At 49.4% G+C, this 15,684-nt stretch overlaps 1 protein-coding gene across 3 annotated transcripts in view; it reads right to left on the reverse strand.

Moving 5' to 3' along the window:
• dgki (diacylglycerol kinase, iota) overlaps nucleotides 1-15,684 on the reverse strand; it is a 558,727-nt gene that overhangs the window by 297,280 nt on the left and 245,763 nt on the right. For all 3 annotated transcript variants that reach the window (XM_072484255.1, XM_072484256.1, XM_072484254.1), the window contains exon 12: nucleotides 7,218-7,278. In XM_072484255.1, the coding sequence (XP_072340356.1) occupies nucleotides 7,218-7,278 (61 nt within the window). The remainder of the gene's footprint in view (nucleotides 1-7,217; nucleotides 7,279-15,684) is intronic.

Raw genomic sequence — 15,684 nt, forward strand, 5'->3', positions numbered from 1 at the left:
TTTCACAGGTCGGCACAACATCGAGGGCCGAAGGGCCTGTACTGCGCTGTAATGTTCTATGCTCTATGATATTACAGAGTTGGAAATAGGCATCTGAATGGTGGCCCGAATGTAATCAGAAGTACGTCTTGGGGTCAAATAAGGTTGCCAACTAGCCTGGTTTAGCCATAGGCATTTGCAAGAGAGAGGGATGGAGTCAGTAGCCAAGAAATGAGTTGCAATCGCAATCTTACCTGAGGGGTCAGCTCGGTGTGGGCACTTACATTAAATAAACAAAACACCACAGTGGGAGGAACACACTCCGAAGAACATAATTGGTCAAAGTACTTTACCATTGGAAAAACGGAAAGGCTTTCATTCTAAGTGTCTTTCAGAGCCACAGGACAGCCCAGAATCACTGGGCAACCATGGAAATAGTTTATTAATGTGTACTCGCTCCGTGTATGAATGATAACGAGCAGATCTGGACACAAATCGGCTGCTGCTTTTCCCACATCTCGACGCTTCAAAACAACCTCATTGGCTGTCAAGTGTTTTGAGACATTGAAAGATCACTGGAGAAACATTATGAGCAAAGTAATATCGATGGATCTATAACAAACCTGTAGGGAGCCTGAGATTTCAGGTCTGGCCCACTCGCTGTGCTGAGTAGTGGGTGGGTTGGGGGCGGGGTGCGATGGTGGGTTGACCCTTGTGCTCTTTATTTAGGTGAGCACTTGAAATGCCACAGCATACAAGGCTGGAAAATGGGATGAGAGTAAATGGGTGCTTGATGGCCAGTGCAGACACATGGGCCGCAGGGCCTCGTTCTGTGCTGTCAAAGCTCTGTGACTCTCTATGACTCTGAGGTCACAAAGCCTAAGCTGCTAATTTCTGAAGTATAAAAAAGCAAAAGGCGGCACGGTGGCGTAGTGGTTAGCACTGCTGCCTCACAGTTCCGAGGACCGGGCTCGATCCCAGCCCTGGGTCACTGTCCGTGTTCTCCCCTTGTCTGCGCGAGTCTCACCCCCACAACCCAAGATGTGCAGGCTAGATGGATTGGCCACGATAAATTGCCCCTTAATTGGAAAAATTAAATAGAAGAGGAGTGTTCTAAATAAGATAGTTGAAATAATCAAAGTGTTCGTTGCGGTAGGTACGGTGAAACGATTTCCGATGGTGGATGAATCAAGAATTTTGGGCTATCAGGTGGGATTTTCCGCCTGCCAAAGTGAGTAACGATTTGAATGGCTGGCAGCATCCGGAAAATTCCGTCCGACCATCACTCCAAAATGAGGATCAGGGGTGTCATTCTCCGAACCCCCGCCGGGTCGGAGAATCGCCGGGGGCTGGCGTGAATCCCGCCCCCGCCGGTTGCCGAAGTCTCCGGCACTGGATATTCGGCGGGGGCGGGAATCGGGCTGCGCCGGTTGGTGGGGCCCCCCCCCGCTGGATTCTCCGGCCCGGGTGGGCCGAAGTCCCGCCGATAAATTGCCTGTCCCGCCGGCGTGGATTAAACCACCTTTTCAACGGCGGGACAAGGCAGCGTTGGCGGGCTCCGGGGACCTGGGGGGGGGCGCGGGGCGGTCTGGCCCCGGGGGGTGCCCCCACGGTGGCCTGGCTCGCGATAGGGGCCCACCATGGCGGAGGCAGAAGAGACTCCCTCCACTGCGCATGCGTGGGAAACTGTCAGCGGCCGCTGACGCTCCCGCGCATGCGCCGCCCGGAGATGTCATGGTGGGGCAACAAAGGCCGTTTCCGCCAGCTGGCGGGGCGGAAATTCCTCCGGCGCCGGCCTAGCCCCTCAATGTTGGGACTCGGCCCCCAAAGATGCAGAGCATTCCGCACCTTTGGGGCGGTGCGATGCCTGTCTGATTGGCGCCGTTTTGGGCGCCAGTCGGCGGACATCGCGCCGTTTCGGGAGAATTTCGCCCCAGGTCACTGAAGAGAAAAACCAGGAAACATTCTTTTTTCATCGCACTGGGTGAACTGGAGTCCGGAACACTCTCCCACAAAAATCTATTGATGCAAGATCAATTGAAGTTCTCAAGGCAGAAATCGATATATATTTATACAGTTTAGGAGATATCGAGAAAAGGCAGGTAAATTAATTTGTGATCTAACCTAGTCATGATCAGTACGGTGGCACAGTGGTTAGCACTGCTGCCTCACAGCGCCAGGCCCCTGGGTTCAATTCCGGCCTTGGGTTGACTGCCTGTGTGGAGTTTGCACTTTCTCCCCGCATGGGGTTCCTCCGAGTGCTCCGGTTTCCTCCCACAAACCAAAGATGTGCAGATTAGGTGAATTGGCCATGCTAAATTGCCCCTTAGTGTTAAAAGATGTGCAGGTTGGGTGACATTACGGGGATAGGGCAGGGGCGTGGGCCTGGGTAAAGTGCTCTTTCAGAGGGTCGGTGCAGATGCGATGGGCTGAATGGCCTTGGGATTCTAAAATTCTGTGATCTAATTGAATGTCGAAGTTGCCTACTCCTGAGTCTATCGCACAAACACAGGGTGCTTTACGTAGCACAGCGTGAGATTTGAAGTTAATCCGAGCATTAGTTTGAAATTGGAAAATTGTAGAAAAGGCAGGATAAGCTGACAGGCGGGATGAGGGGCCTGGTTGCCCCCCCTCTGTCCTGATTTGGCAGGCGATGGTATTGTGAGATTTGCCTTGTTCCTCGGCACATTTACTCTTATCCTGGAAATTGAACAGGTCACAAATATACACAGATACTTTCACGTGAGGCCGAGGGCTTGGACTGAACGATTCAATGGGATCATTTTATTTACATTTTCTCTGCAATGGTTTCCCTCTTTTCTCTGAGACAGTAACTGCTTGTATTCCTGCAGACATGTGCAGCTTCAGCGCTTTACTCACATGATTTGATTTCAGATCAAGAGGGATAAATACTCAGTTTTGTCTTTTAAAAAAAGCTAAATAAATAGTATAGGAGACTTTGGATATAATTTGACACAAAAAGTTTAATTTCAAAAGTTTAATTTAAAGGGGTAATGCATGGCAGGACAGTTTCAAGCTGTGGTTTGCTCCTCTTGCTCCTTGTGGCAGGCTGCAGTTACAGCTCTGGGAAGCTCGAGTTTCAGAGCTGGAGCGGCAGCTGGAGACACTGTGGAGCCTCCGCGGGTCGGAGAGCATCGTGGATAGCGAGTAAAGAGAGGTGGTCACACCGCAGGCTCAGACTCCGCAGGCAGGAAGGGACTGGGTGACCACCAGACAGAGCAAGAGAGCGAGGCAGGTAATGCAGGAGTCTCCTGTGGCCATTCACCTGCAGAGCAGATATACCGCTTTGGATACAGTTGAGGGGAATGTTCTCTTGTGGAAAACAATGCGAAAAAGACAAAGTTAAAGGCTCTGTGCCTGAATGCACGGAGCATTTGCAATAAAGTGAAACAATCGCACAGATAGATATAAATGGGTGTGATATAATTGGAATTACGGAGACATGGCTGCATGGTGAACAGGGATGGGAACTGAGGGCGGGAATCTCCCGGCCCTGGGCCGGGCCGGAGAATCGCCGCGACCGGGCCACGCCGCCCCGACGCCAGCACGCAATTCTCCGCAGAGCGGAGAATCGGCGCCATTGGCGCCGGCATGGTTGGCGCGCCGCCAGTTGCGGGCCGCTCTACTCGGCTGGCCCGCTGATTCTCTGGCCCAGATGGGCCGAGCGGCCGTAAGAAAAGAACCGAGTCCCGCCGGCGCCATTCTAACCTGCTCTGAGCCGGCGGGACCTCGGCGTGGAAGGGTCGGGTGGCGGCCTGTGGGGGGAGGGGTGGTCCGACCCCGGGGGGGGGGGTGCCTCCGATGTGGCCTGGCCCGCGATCGGGGCCCACCGATCAGTGGGCCGGCCTCTCTAGCTGCGGGCCTCCTTTCCTACACGCCGGCCCCTGTAGTCCTGCGCCATGTTGCGTCGGGGCCGGATCGTTGAAGGAAGGCACTGCGCATGCGCGGAACCCGCGGCGCACAGTTCACCCCAGGAACGCACCGCGCTGGTCCCCTGCAGGGGCCAGAATTTCTCCTGGCAGATGCAACGCCGTTTACGAAAACGGGGACACTCTGCTGCGGGATGGGAGAATCCCACCCTGAATATCCCTGGATTTTCGGTATTTAGGAAGGACAGGCATAAAAGATAAGGTGGTGGCGTGGCACTGCTGGTTAAAGAGGAAATTAACACAATAGTGAGAAAGGATATTAGCTCTGACAATGTGGTACCTGTATGGGTAGAGTTGGGAAATACCAAGGGGCAAAAAACATTAGTGGGTGTGATATACAGACCCCCAAACTGCAGTGGTAATGTTGGGAATGGCATTAAACAAGAAATTAGAGATGCATGTAACAAGGGAATATCGGTGATCATGGGTGATTTTAATCTTCACATAGATTGGGCAAATCAAATTAGCCACAATGCCGTAGAGGAGGAATTAATGGAGTGTATACGGGATGGTTTTTTTGACCAATATATGGAGGAATCAACTAGAGAGCAGGCCATCTTAGACTGGGTACTGTGTAATGAGAAGGGAATTATTGCCAATCTGGCTGTACGAGACCCCTTGGGGATGAGCGACCATAACATGTTAGAATATTTTATCAAGGTGGAGAGTGAACTAGTTGTTTCAGAGACTAGGGTGCTGAATCATAATAAAGGGAACTATGAGGATATGAGGCGTGAGTTGGCCTTGATAGATTGTGGAGAGTTACTTAAAGGGATAACAGTGGATAGGCAATGGCAAACATTCAAAGAACGCATGGGGGATCTGCAGCGTCATTCCTGTCTGGCACAAAAGCAAAGGAGGTAAGAGGGCCAATCCATGGCTCACAAAGGAAATTAGAAATAGTATCTGATCCAACTAAGAAGCATACAGATTGGCCAAGAAAAATAATAGGTCTGAGGATTGGGAGCAGTTTAGAATTCAGCAAAGAAGGACAAAGGGATTGATTGAGAAGGGGGAGTAAGCTTGCAGGGAACATAAAGACTGACACGTTGAGTTTCTATAGATATGTGAAGAGAAAAAGATTGGTAAAGAGAAATGTAGGCCCCCCAGACAGAAACAGGGGAATGCATACTAAGGGACAAAGAAATGGCTGAGCAATTAAATACATACTTTGGTTCTGTCTTCACAAATGAGGACACAAATCAGATCCCAGAAATGTTGGAAAATGAAAGGTTTAGTGAGAGGGAAGAACGGAGAGAGATCAACATTAGTAGAGAAATGGTGCTGGGAATATTGATGGGATTGAAGGCGGATAAATCCCCAGTGCCGAAGAATCTGCATCCCAGAGTGCTTCAGGAGGTGGCTCTGGAAATAGTGGATTCATTGCTGATCATCTTCCAGGATTCTATAGACTCTGGAACAGTCCCTGCAGATTGGGGGGTAGCTCATGTCACTCCAATATTCAAAAATGGAGGTAGAGAGAAAGCAGGGAATTATAGACCAGTAAGCCTAACATCGGTAGTGGGAAATGCTTGAATCCATTATCAAGGACTTTATAGCGGAACATTTAGAAAGCTGTGGCAGGATCCATCAGAGTCAGCATGGATTTATGAAGGGAAAATCATGCTTGACAAATCTGTTGGAATTCTTTGAAGATGTAACCAGTACAGTTGACAAGGGGTAGCCAGTCGATGTGGTCTATTTGGACTTTCAGAAGTTGTTTGACAAAGTCCCGCATAAGTGATTATTGTGCAAAATTAAAGCACATGGGATTGGGGGAAATGTATTGAGGTGGATAGAAATCTGGTTGGCAGAGAGGAAACAAAGAGTAGGGATTAATGGATCCTTTTCAAATTGGCAGGCAGTAACTAGTCGGGTGGCACAGGGACGGTGCTGGGACCCCAGCTTTTCACAATATATATTAATGATTTGGATGAGGGAACAAAATGTAACATCTCAAAGTTTGCAGATGATACCAAGTTGGGTGGGAGGGTGAATTGTGACGAGGATGCAGGGACCCTACATCAAGATCTGGACAGGTTGGGCGAGTGGGCAAATCAATAGCAGATGCAGTATAATTTGGATAAGTGTGAAGTTATTCACTTTGGAAACAAAAACAGGAAGGCAGATTGTTACCTGAATGGTTGTAAATTGGGAGAGGGGAGTGTGCAGCGGGACCTGGGTGTCCTTGTGCACCAGTCGCTGAAGGTAAGCATGCAGGTGCAGCAGGCGGTAAAGAAGGCTAATGGTATGTTGGCCTTCATTGCGAGAGGTTTCAAGTGGAGGAGCAGGGATGTGTTGCTGCAATTATACAGGGCCTTGGTGAGGCCACACTTGGAGTATTGTGTGCAGTTTTGGTCTCCTTCTCTGCAGAAGGATGTTCTTGCTCTCGAGGAAGTGCAGCGAAGGTTTACCAGACTGATTCCAGGGATGGCGGGACTGTCATCTGAGGAGAGATTGCCTAGTTTGGGATTGTTCCTGCTGGAGTTCAGAAGAACGAGGGGGGAATCTCATAGAGACTTATAAAATTCTAACCGGACTAGACAGGGTAGGTGCAGGGAAGATGATACCAATGATGGGTGTGTCCAGAACCAGGAGTCACAGCCTGAGGATTCAGGGTAAACCATTTCGGACAGAGATGAGGAGACGTTTCTTCACCCACAGGAAGTAGTTGATGCTAAAACATTGAATATATTCAAGAGGTGGCACTTGGGAAGAATGGGATCAAAGGCTATGGGGAGAAAGCAGGATTAGGTTATTGAGTTGGATGGTCAGCCATGATCGTGATGAATGGTGCAGCAGGCTTGAAGGGCCTCCTCCTGCTCCTATCTTCTATGTATCTATGACTTTTATTCATGGCTGAGTTGCTCATGAGCCATTCCACCCAAGCTATTCGTCTACAGAAAGCATCACACAGAAGCCTTCTTTCTGTAGACTCGCAGGGCTCAGAGGACAGGGCAGGTGACTGTGATCTGGATCTGGAGCTCTGACCTCTGTCCACCAAACGAGTGGATGCTGAGGCCAATTGCAGCACTCGTAAACTAGCCAACTCACCACACGGAATGGGATTGACGGTTTGATCTGTGTGACTCATTGAGCTAACCTGAGTCAGATTGCAAGAGAGATTCAGGGAGAAAGTCAGAGAGAAGAATTCAGGTTATACTTCCAGGCTTCCCCCCAACATGTGGTAAACGGCAACAGCCTCTGACCAAGCACACATTAGACCAAAGCACATGCAAGTTATTTTAGGCCCATTGATTAAAGGTTTTATTTGTTAAGATTACACACCGTTCCATCACCACCACAGGCCAAAATGCGAAGGTTGGCGACCTTCCGATACAGTTCCAAGCTGTTTAGGAAATAAGAAATATTTACTGTGATTCAATTCAACACACAAGCGTCTAAAGCAACAATGAAAGCAGCAGGGCCAACAGGATGTGTAATGCTCCACAAGATGACAGGCTACCATCTGTCCTTGAATTCAAAACTATTGGCTAGATTCACTGCAAATTAACATCTTTAAATAGCTGGAGAAAGGACATTCTAAATTCAAACAGAACATTAACATTGGGGGATTATGAGGGGACAGAGGGAGCATCGGGTGTCGCCCTATGCCGATGACCTCTTGCTGTATGTTTCGGATCCGCTGGAGAGTATGGGAAGGATTATGGGCCTGTTGGGGAGGTTTGGAGGGTGAATGTAGGGAAAAGCGAGGTATTCCCGTTGAATGAGCTGGCACAGCGGGCTAATTTAGGGGGGATGCCATTTATGGTAGCGAGGGATAGGTTTAGGTACTTGGGGATTCAAGTAGCGAGCGAATGGATGGGGCTCCGTAAGTGGAACTTAACGAAGCTGGTAGAGGAGGCTAGGGAGGATCTTAAGAGGCGGGATACACTGCACTTAACACTGGCAGGGAGGTGAAAATGAATATTCTGCCGAGGTTCTTGTTTATCTTTCAAGCTCTCCTGATCTTTACACCAAAGGCCTTTTTTCGGAAAGTGGACATAATCATCTCTGACTTTGTATGGGCGGGGAAGGAGGATGGGGAGGACCCTGCTGCAGAGGCAGAGGCAGCAGGGGAGGTTGGCTTTGCCAAACCTGCTTCATTATTATTGGGCGGCGAATGTGGACAAGGTGCGGCGGTGGTGGGAAGGAGAAGGGGTAGAGTGGGTTAGGATGGAGAAGGAATCTTGTCAGAGGTCTAGTTTGAGGGCTGTGGTGACGGCAGCATTGCCAATGGCTCCAAGTTGGTATTCAAGGAACCCAGTGGTGCAGTCCACAGTGAAGATATGGAATCAGTTGAGGAGGCATTTTAGGGTGGAAGGGATGTCGGTGCTAACGCCGCTGTGCGAGAATCATGAGTTTGAGCCGGGGGGGATGGATAGTGTATACAGGAGGTGGAGGGAAGTGGGGTTGGTCAAGGTGAGGGATCTGGATTTGGAAGAAGGGTTCGCCAGTCTGGAGGAGCTAAGGGAGAGGGTAGAGCTGCCGAGGGGGAGTGAGTTCAAGTATCTGCAGGTTAGGGACTTTGCGCGAAAGGTCTGGAGGGGGGTTCCCTAGGTTGCCGGGAGACACCCTACTGGAGCGACTGCTGCTTCCGGATGTGGAAGGGGAGGGAAGAATTGGGGATATATACAAGTGGCTGGGGGAGCAGGTAGGCGAGCGGGTGGTGAAGATCGAGGAGAAATGGGAGGAGAGATCAATTGGGGAGCATGGAGTGAGGCACTTCGTAGGGTAAACGGGTCCTCCTCATGTCCAAGGATGAGCCTGATACAGTTTAAGGCGGTGCACAGGGTGCATATGACTCGGGCGAGAATGAGCGTGTTCTTTCAGGGGCTGCAATGCCATGATTCACCCCGCTATTCTTTGCCACTTTTTTGGGCTGGGGGAGGTTCTCACCACCGAGGTCACACTTGAGTTGATTTCCTGCACTGGCGAGCTGAGCTCGCTCGCAGAGCCAGCTCCTTGCAGATCGGGGTGCCATTTTCTCTCCAAGAAAGACTGCCTCTCCCCACAACTTTCTCCAAAAACTACCTCTCTCCACAGCTTTCTCCAAAAACTGCCTGCAAAAACAGTCTCTCTGCATTCCCTGGCTACTCCCAGCAATGAACCCATCTCCCCAAGCTGAGAAACAAATTGGACAGGATTCTCTGGTCCACCAGCCATGTTTTACAGCGTAGCGCGCCCACGCTGTTCCCACAGCTGGCCAATGGGGTTTCCCAACGTGGTCCCCTCATGCCGTCAGGAAACCTGTGGACGTGGGAGCGCTGAAGGTGCACCGGAGGCGCCCGCCGCCAGAGAGTTCCGCTGATTATCTCTGCAGGCTACAAAGCACATGAACTCCCCAGGGACTTCCCCAGTCAAACCAAAGTCCATTGGACTAGATTGAAAAACACATTCCTTTGTCAATTTCACCTTCTAGCTGGTAAAAGCACCAGGACCCGCAAAACAGAATTTTGTTCTTTTAAATAATCATTTTGATTCAGCACACTCTAACTCCAGATTCTGAAATTGTCCAATACTTAGAATCCAATATTCCTAAAGTCTTCTAGTCATCACAGTGCCATTTACAAGGTGCAACTGCAGGATCTCTCCAAGGCTCCTGAGGCTCCACATTTCAAACCCATGACCACTACCATCTAGAAGGACAAGAGCAGCAGATACCTGGAAACATGAGCACCTGCAGGTTCCCTCCAAGTCACTCACCATCCTTAGTTGGGAATATATTGCCGTTTCTTCACTGTCACTGGGTCAAAATCCTGGAACTCCCTCTTTAACAGCACAGTGGGTGTACATTCACCTCAGGGACTGCAGCGGTTCCAGAAGGCAGCTCACCGCCATCTTCTCAAGAGTAATTAGGGATGGGCAATAAATGCTGGCCGAGCCATTGAAGCCCACATCCCATAAAAATAAATGGAGTGTCTTTAACTGTGGAGTGTGTTCAGGTGTGTGTGTGTTCAGGTGTGTGTGTGTTCATGTGTGTGTGTTCAGGTGTGTGTGTGTTCAGGTGTGTGTGAGTTCAGGTGTGAGTGTTCAGGTGTGTGTGTTCAGGTGTGTGTGTTCAGGTGTGTGTGTTCAGGTGTGTGTGTTCAGGTGTGTGTTCAGGTGTGTGTGTTCAGGTGTGTATGTGTGTTCAGGTGTGTGTGTAGGTGTGTGTGTGTGTTCAGGTGTGTGTGTTCAGGTGTGTGTGTGTGTGTGTTCAGGTGTGTATGTGTGTTCAGGTGTGTGTGTGTGTTCAGGTGTGTGTGTGTTCAGGTGTGCGTATGTGTGTTCAGGTGTTTGTGTTCAGGTGTGTGTGTGTGTTCAGGTCTGTGTGTGTGTGTTCAGGTGTGTGTGTGTGTGTGTTCAGGTGTGTGTGTTCAGGTGTGTGTGTTCAGGTGTGTGTGTTCAGGTGTGTGTGTTCAGGTGTGTGTGTTCAGGTGTGTGTGTGTGTGTTCAGGTGTGTGTGTGTGTTCAGGTGTGTGTGTGTGTGTTCAGGTGTGTGTGTGTGTGTTCAGGTGTGTATGTGTGTTCAGGTGTGTATGTGTGTTCAGGTGTGTGTGTGTGTTCAGGTGTGTGTGTGTGTTCAGGTGTGTGTGTGTTCAGGTGTGTGTGTGTTCAGGTGTGTGTATGTGTGTTCAGGTGTTTGTGTTCAGGTGTGTGTGTGTGTGTTCAGGTGTGTGTGTGTGTGTTCAGGTCTGTGTGTGTGTGTTCAGGTCTGTGTGTGTGTGTTCAGGTGTGTGTGTGTGTGTTCAGGTGTGTGTGTGTGTGTTCAGGTGTGTGTGTTCAGGTGTGTGTGTTCAGGTGTGTGTGTTCAGGTGTGTGTGTTCAGGTGTGTGTGTTCAGGTGTGTTTGTTCAGGTGTGTGTGTTCAGGTGTGTGTGTTCAGGTTTGTGTATGTGTGTTCAGGTGTGTGTATGTGTGTTCAGGTGTGTGTGTGTGTTCAGGTGTGTGTGTGTTCAGGTGTGTGTGTGTTCAGGTGCGTGTGACTTCAGGTGTGTGTGACTTCAGGTGTGAGTGTGTTCAGGTGTGTGTAGGTGTGTGTGTGTTCAGGTGTGTGTTCAGGTGTGTGTATGTTCAAGTGTGTGTATTCAGGTTCATGTGTCGTTCAGGTACATGTGTCTGTGTGTTCAGGTGCGTGTGTGTTCAGGTGCGTGTGTGTTCAGGTGCGTGTGTGTTCAGGTGCGTGTGAGTTCAGGTGCGTGTGAGTTCAGGTGCATGTGAGTTCAGGTGCGTGTGAGTTCAGGTGCGTGTGTGTTCAGGTGTGTGTGTTCAGGTGTGTGTGTTCAGGTGTTTGTGTTCAGGTGCGTGTATGTGTGCTCAGGTGTGTGTGTGTTCAGGTGTGTGTGTTCAGGTGTGTGTGTTCAGGTGTGTGTGTTCAGGTGGGTGTGTGTGTGTGTTCAGGTGTGTGTGTGTGTGTTCAGGTGTGTGTGTGTGTGTTTTCAGGTGTTTGTGTGTGTGTGTTCAGGTGTGTGTTCAGGTGTGTGTGTGTGTGTTCAGGTGTGTGTGTGTTCAGGTGTGTGTGTTCAGGTGTGTGTGTGTGTTCAGGTGTGTGTATGTGTGTTCAGGTGTGTGTGTGTGTTCAGGTGTGTGTGTGTGTTCAGGTGTGTGTGTGTGTTCAGGTGTGTGTGTGTGTTCAGGTGTGTGTGATTGTGTGTGTTCAGGTGTGTGTGTGTGTTCAGGTGTGTGTATGTGTGTTCAGGTGTGTGTATGTGTGTGTGTTCAGGTGTGTGTGTTCAGGTGTGTGTGTTCAGGTGTGTGTGTTCAGGTGTGTGTATGTGTGTTCAGGTGTGTGTATGTGTGTTCAGGTGTGTGTATGTGTGTTCAGGTGTGTGTATGTGTGTTCAGGTGTGTATGTATGTGTGTTCAGGTGTGTGTATGTGTGTTCAGGTGTGTGTGTGTTCAGGTGTGTGTGTGTGTAGGTGTGTGTGTGTGTAGGTGTGTGTGTGTGTGTTCAGGTGTGTGTGATTGTGTGTGTATGTTCAGGTGTGTGTGTGTTCATGTTCAGGTGTGTGTGTGTGTGCGTATGTTCAAGTGTGTGTGTGTGCGTCTGTTCAAGTGTGTGTGTTCAGGTACATGTGTCTGTGTGTGTTCAGGTGCGTGTGTGTCCAGGTGCGTGTGTGTGTTCAGGTGCGTGTGTGTTCAGGTGTGTGTGTTCAGGTGTGTGTGTTCAGGTGTGTGTGTGTGTTCAGGTGTGTGTGTGCGTGTTCAGGTGTGTGTGTGTGTTCAGGTGTGTGTGTGTTCAGGTGTGTGTGTGTGTGTTCAGGTGTGTGTATGTGTGTTCAGGTGTGTGTGTGTGTGTGTTCAGGTGTTTGTATGTGTGTTCAGGTGTGTGTGTTCAGGTGTGTGTATGTGTGTTCAGGTGTGTGTGTGTGTGTTCAGGTGTTTGTATGTGTGTTCAGGTGTGTGTGTTCAGGTGTGTGTGTGTGTTCAGGTGTGTGTGTGTGTTCAGGTGTGTGTGTGTGTGTTCAGGTGTATGTATGTGTGTTCAGGTGTGTGTGTTCAGGTGTGTGTGTGTGTTCAGGTGTGTGTGTGTGTGTTCAGGTGTGTGTGTGTGTTCATGTGTGAGTATGTGTGTTCAGGTGTGTGTGTGTGTTCAGGTGTGTGTATGTGTGTTCAGGTGTGTGTGTTCAGGTGTGTGTGTTCAGGTGTGTGTATGTGTGTTCAGGTGTGTGTGTGTTCAGGTGTGTGTATGTGTGTTCAGGTGTGTGTATGTGTGTTCAGGTGTGTGTATGTGTGTTCAGGTGTGTGTGTTCAGGTGTGTGTGAGTTCAGGTGTGTGTATGTACATGTGTGTGTGTACATGTGTGTGTGTGTAGGTGTGTGTGTGTTCAGGTGTGTGTGTGTGTTTTCAGGTGTGTGTATGTGTGTTCATGTGTGTGTGTTCAGGTGTGTGTGTGTGTTCAGGTGTGTGTGTGTACAGGTGTGTGTGTGTGTGTTTTCAGGTGTGTGTTCAGGTGTGTGTGTGTGTGTTCAGGTGTGTGTGTGTGTGTGTTCAGGTGTGTGTGTGTGTTCATGTGTGTGTGTGTTCATGTGTGTGTGTGTGTGTGTGTTCAGGTGTGTGTGTGTGTTCAGGTGTGTGTGTGTGTTCAGGTGTGTGTGTGTTTTCAGGTGTGTGTTCAGGTGTGTGTGTGTTCAGGTGTGTGTGTGTGTGTGTGTTCAGGTGTGTGTGTGTGTTTTCAGGTGTGTGTTCAGGTGTGTGTGTGTTCAGGTGTGTGTGTGTGTGTGTGTTCAGGTGTGTGTGTGTGTTCATGTGTGTGTGTTTTCAGGTGTGTGTTCAGGTGTGTGTGTGTGTTCAGGTGTGTGTGTGTGTGTTTTCAGGTGTGTGTTCAGGTGTGTGTGTGTGTGTTCAGGTGTGTGTGTGTGTGTTCAGGTGTGTGTGTGTGTGTTCATGTGTGTGTGTGTTCATGTGTGTGTGTGTGTGTGTGTGTGTTCAGGTGTGTGTGTGTGTTCAGGTGTGTGTGTGTGTTCAGGTGTGTGTGTGTGTGTTCAGGTGTGTGTATGTGTGTGTGTTCAGGTGTGTGTGTGTGTTTTCAGGTGTGTGTTCAGGTGTGTGTTCAGGTGTGTGTGTGTTCAGGTGTGTGTGTGTGTGTGTGTTCAGGTGTGTGTGTGTGTTCAGGTGTGTGTGTGTTCATGTGCGTGTGTGTGTTCATGTGTGTGTGTGTGTGTGTTCAGGTGTGTGTGTGTATTCAGGTGTGTGTGTGTGTTCAGGTGTGTGTGTGTGTGTTCAGGTGTGTGTATGTGTGTTCAGGTGTGTGTATGTGTGTGTGTTCAGGTGTGTGTGTTCAGGTGTGTGTGTTCAGGTGTGTGTATGTGTGTTCAGGTGTGTGTGTGTTCAGGTGTGTGTATGTGTGTTCAGGTGTGTGTATGTGTGTTCAGGTGTGTGTATGTGTGTTCAGGTGTGTATGTATGTGTGTTCAGGTGTGTGTATGTGTGTTCAGGTGTGTGTGTGTTCAGGTGTGTGTGTGTGTAGGTGTGTGTGTGTGTAGGTGTGTGTGTGTGTGTTCAGGTGTGTGTGATTGTGTGTGTATGTTCAGGTGTGTGTGTTCATGTTCAGGTGTGTGTGTGTGTGCGTATGTTCAAGTGTGTGTGTGTGCGTCTGTTCAAGTGTGTGTGTTCAGGTACATGTGTCTGTGTGTGTTCAGGTGCGTGTGTGTCCAGGTGCGTGTGTGAGTTCAGGTGCGTGTGTGTTCAGGTGTGTGTGTTCAGGTGTGTGTGTTCAGGTGTGTGTGTGTGTTCAGGTGTGTGTGTGCGTGTTCAGGTGTGTGTGTGTGTTCAGGTGTGTGTGTGTTCAGGTGTGTGTGTGTGTGTTCAGGTGTGTGTATGTGTGTTCAGGTGTGTGTATGTGTGTTCAGGTGTGTGTGTGTGTTCAGGTGTTTGTATGTGTGTTCAGGTGTGTGTGTTCAGGTGTGTGTGTGTGTTCAGGTGTGTGTGTGTGTGTTCAGGTGTGTGTGTGTGTGTTCAGGTGTATGTATGTGTGTTCAGGTGTGTGTGTGTTCAGGTGTGTGTGTGTGTGTTCAGGTGTGTGTGTGTGTTCATGTGTGTGTATGTGTGTTCAGGTGTGTGTGTGTGTTCAGGTGTGTGTATGTGTGTTCAGGTGTGTGTATGTGTGTGTGTTCAGGTGTGTGTGTTCAGGTGTGTGTATGTGTGTTCAGGTGTGTGTATGTGTGTTCAGGTGTGTGTATGTGTGTTCAGGTGTGTGTGTTCAGGTGTGTGTGAGTTCAGGTGTGTGTGTGTACATGTGTGTGTGTACATGTGTGTGTGTGTAGGTGTGTGTGTGTTCAGGTGTGTGTGTGTCTTTTCAGGTGTGTGTATGTGTGTTCATGTGTGTGTGTTCAGGTGTGTGTGTGTGTTCAGGTGTGTGTGTGTACAGGTGTGTGTGTGTGTAGGTGTGTGTGTGTTCAGGTGTGTGTGTGTTCAGCTGTGTGTGTGTGTTTTCAGGTGTGTGTTCAGGTGTGTGTGTGTGTTCAGGTGTGTGTGTGTGTGTTTTCAGGTGTGTGTTCAGGTGTGTGTGTATGTTCAGGTGTGTGTGTGTGTGTTCAGGTGTGTGTGTGTGTTCATGTGTGTGTGTGTTCATGTGTGTGTGTGTGTGTGTGTGTTCAGGTGTGTGTGTGTGTTCAGGTGTGTGTGTGTGTTCAGGTGTGTGTGTGTGTGTGTGTTCAGGTGTGTGTGTGTGTTTTCAGGTGTGTGTTCAGGTGTGTGTGTGTTCAGGTGTGTGTGTGTGTGTGTGTTCAGGTGTGTGTGTGTGTTCAGGTGTGTGTGTGTTCATGTGCGTGTGTGTGTTCATGTGTGTGTGTGTGTGTGTTCAGGTGTGTGTGTGTATTCAGGTGTGTGTGTGTGTTCAGGTGTGTGTGTGTTTGTGTGTGTGTGTGTTCAGGTGTGTATGCGTGTGTTCAGGTATGTGTGTGAGATCAGGTGTGTGAGTGAGTTCAGGTGTGTGTGTGAGTTCAGGTGTGTGTGTGTTCAGGTGTGTGTGTGTTCAGGTGTGTGTGTGTTCAGGTGTTTGTGTTCAGGTGCGTGTATGTGTGTTCAGGTGTGTGTGTGTGTGTTTTCAGGTGTGTGTTCAGGTGTGTGTGTGTTCAGGTGTGTGTGTGTGTGTTCAGGTGTGTGTGTGTATGTTCAGGTGTGTGTTCAGGTGTGTGTTCAGGTGTGTGTTCAGGTGTGTGTGTTCAGCTTTGTGTGTGTGTGTGTGTTCAGGTGTGTGTGTGTGTGTTCAGGTGTGTGTATGTGTTCAGGTGTGTGTGTGAGTGTGTTCAGGTGTGTGAGTGTGTTCAGGTG

Source organism: Scyliorhinus torazame, chromosome 19 (assembly GCF_047496885.1).
Source record: "Scyliorhinus torazame isolate Kashiwa2021f chromosome 19, sScyTor2.1, whole genome shotgun sequence".
NCBI lineage: Eukaryota > Metazoa > Chordata > Chondrichthyes > Carcharhiniformes > Scyliorhinidae > Scyliorhinus > Scyliorhinus torazame.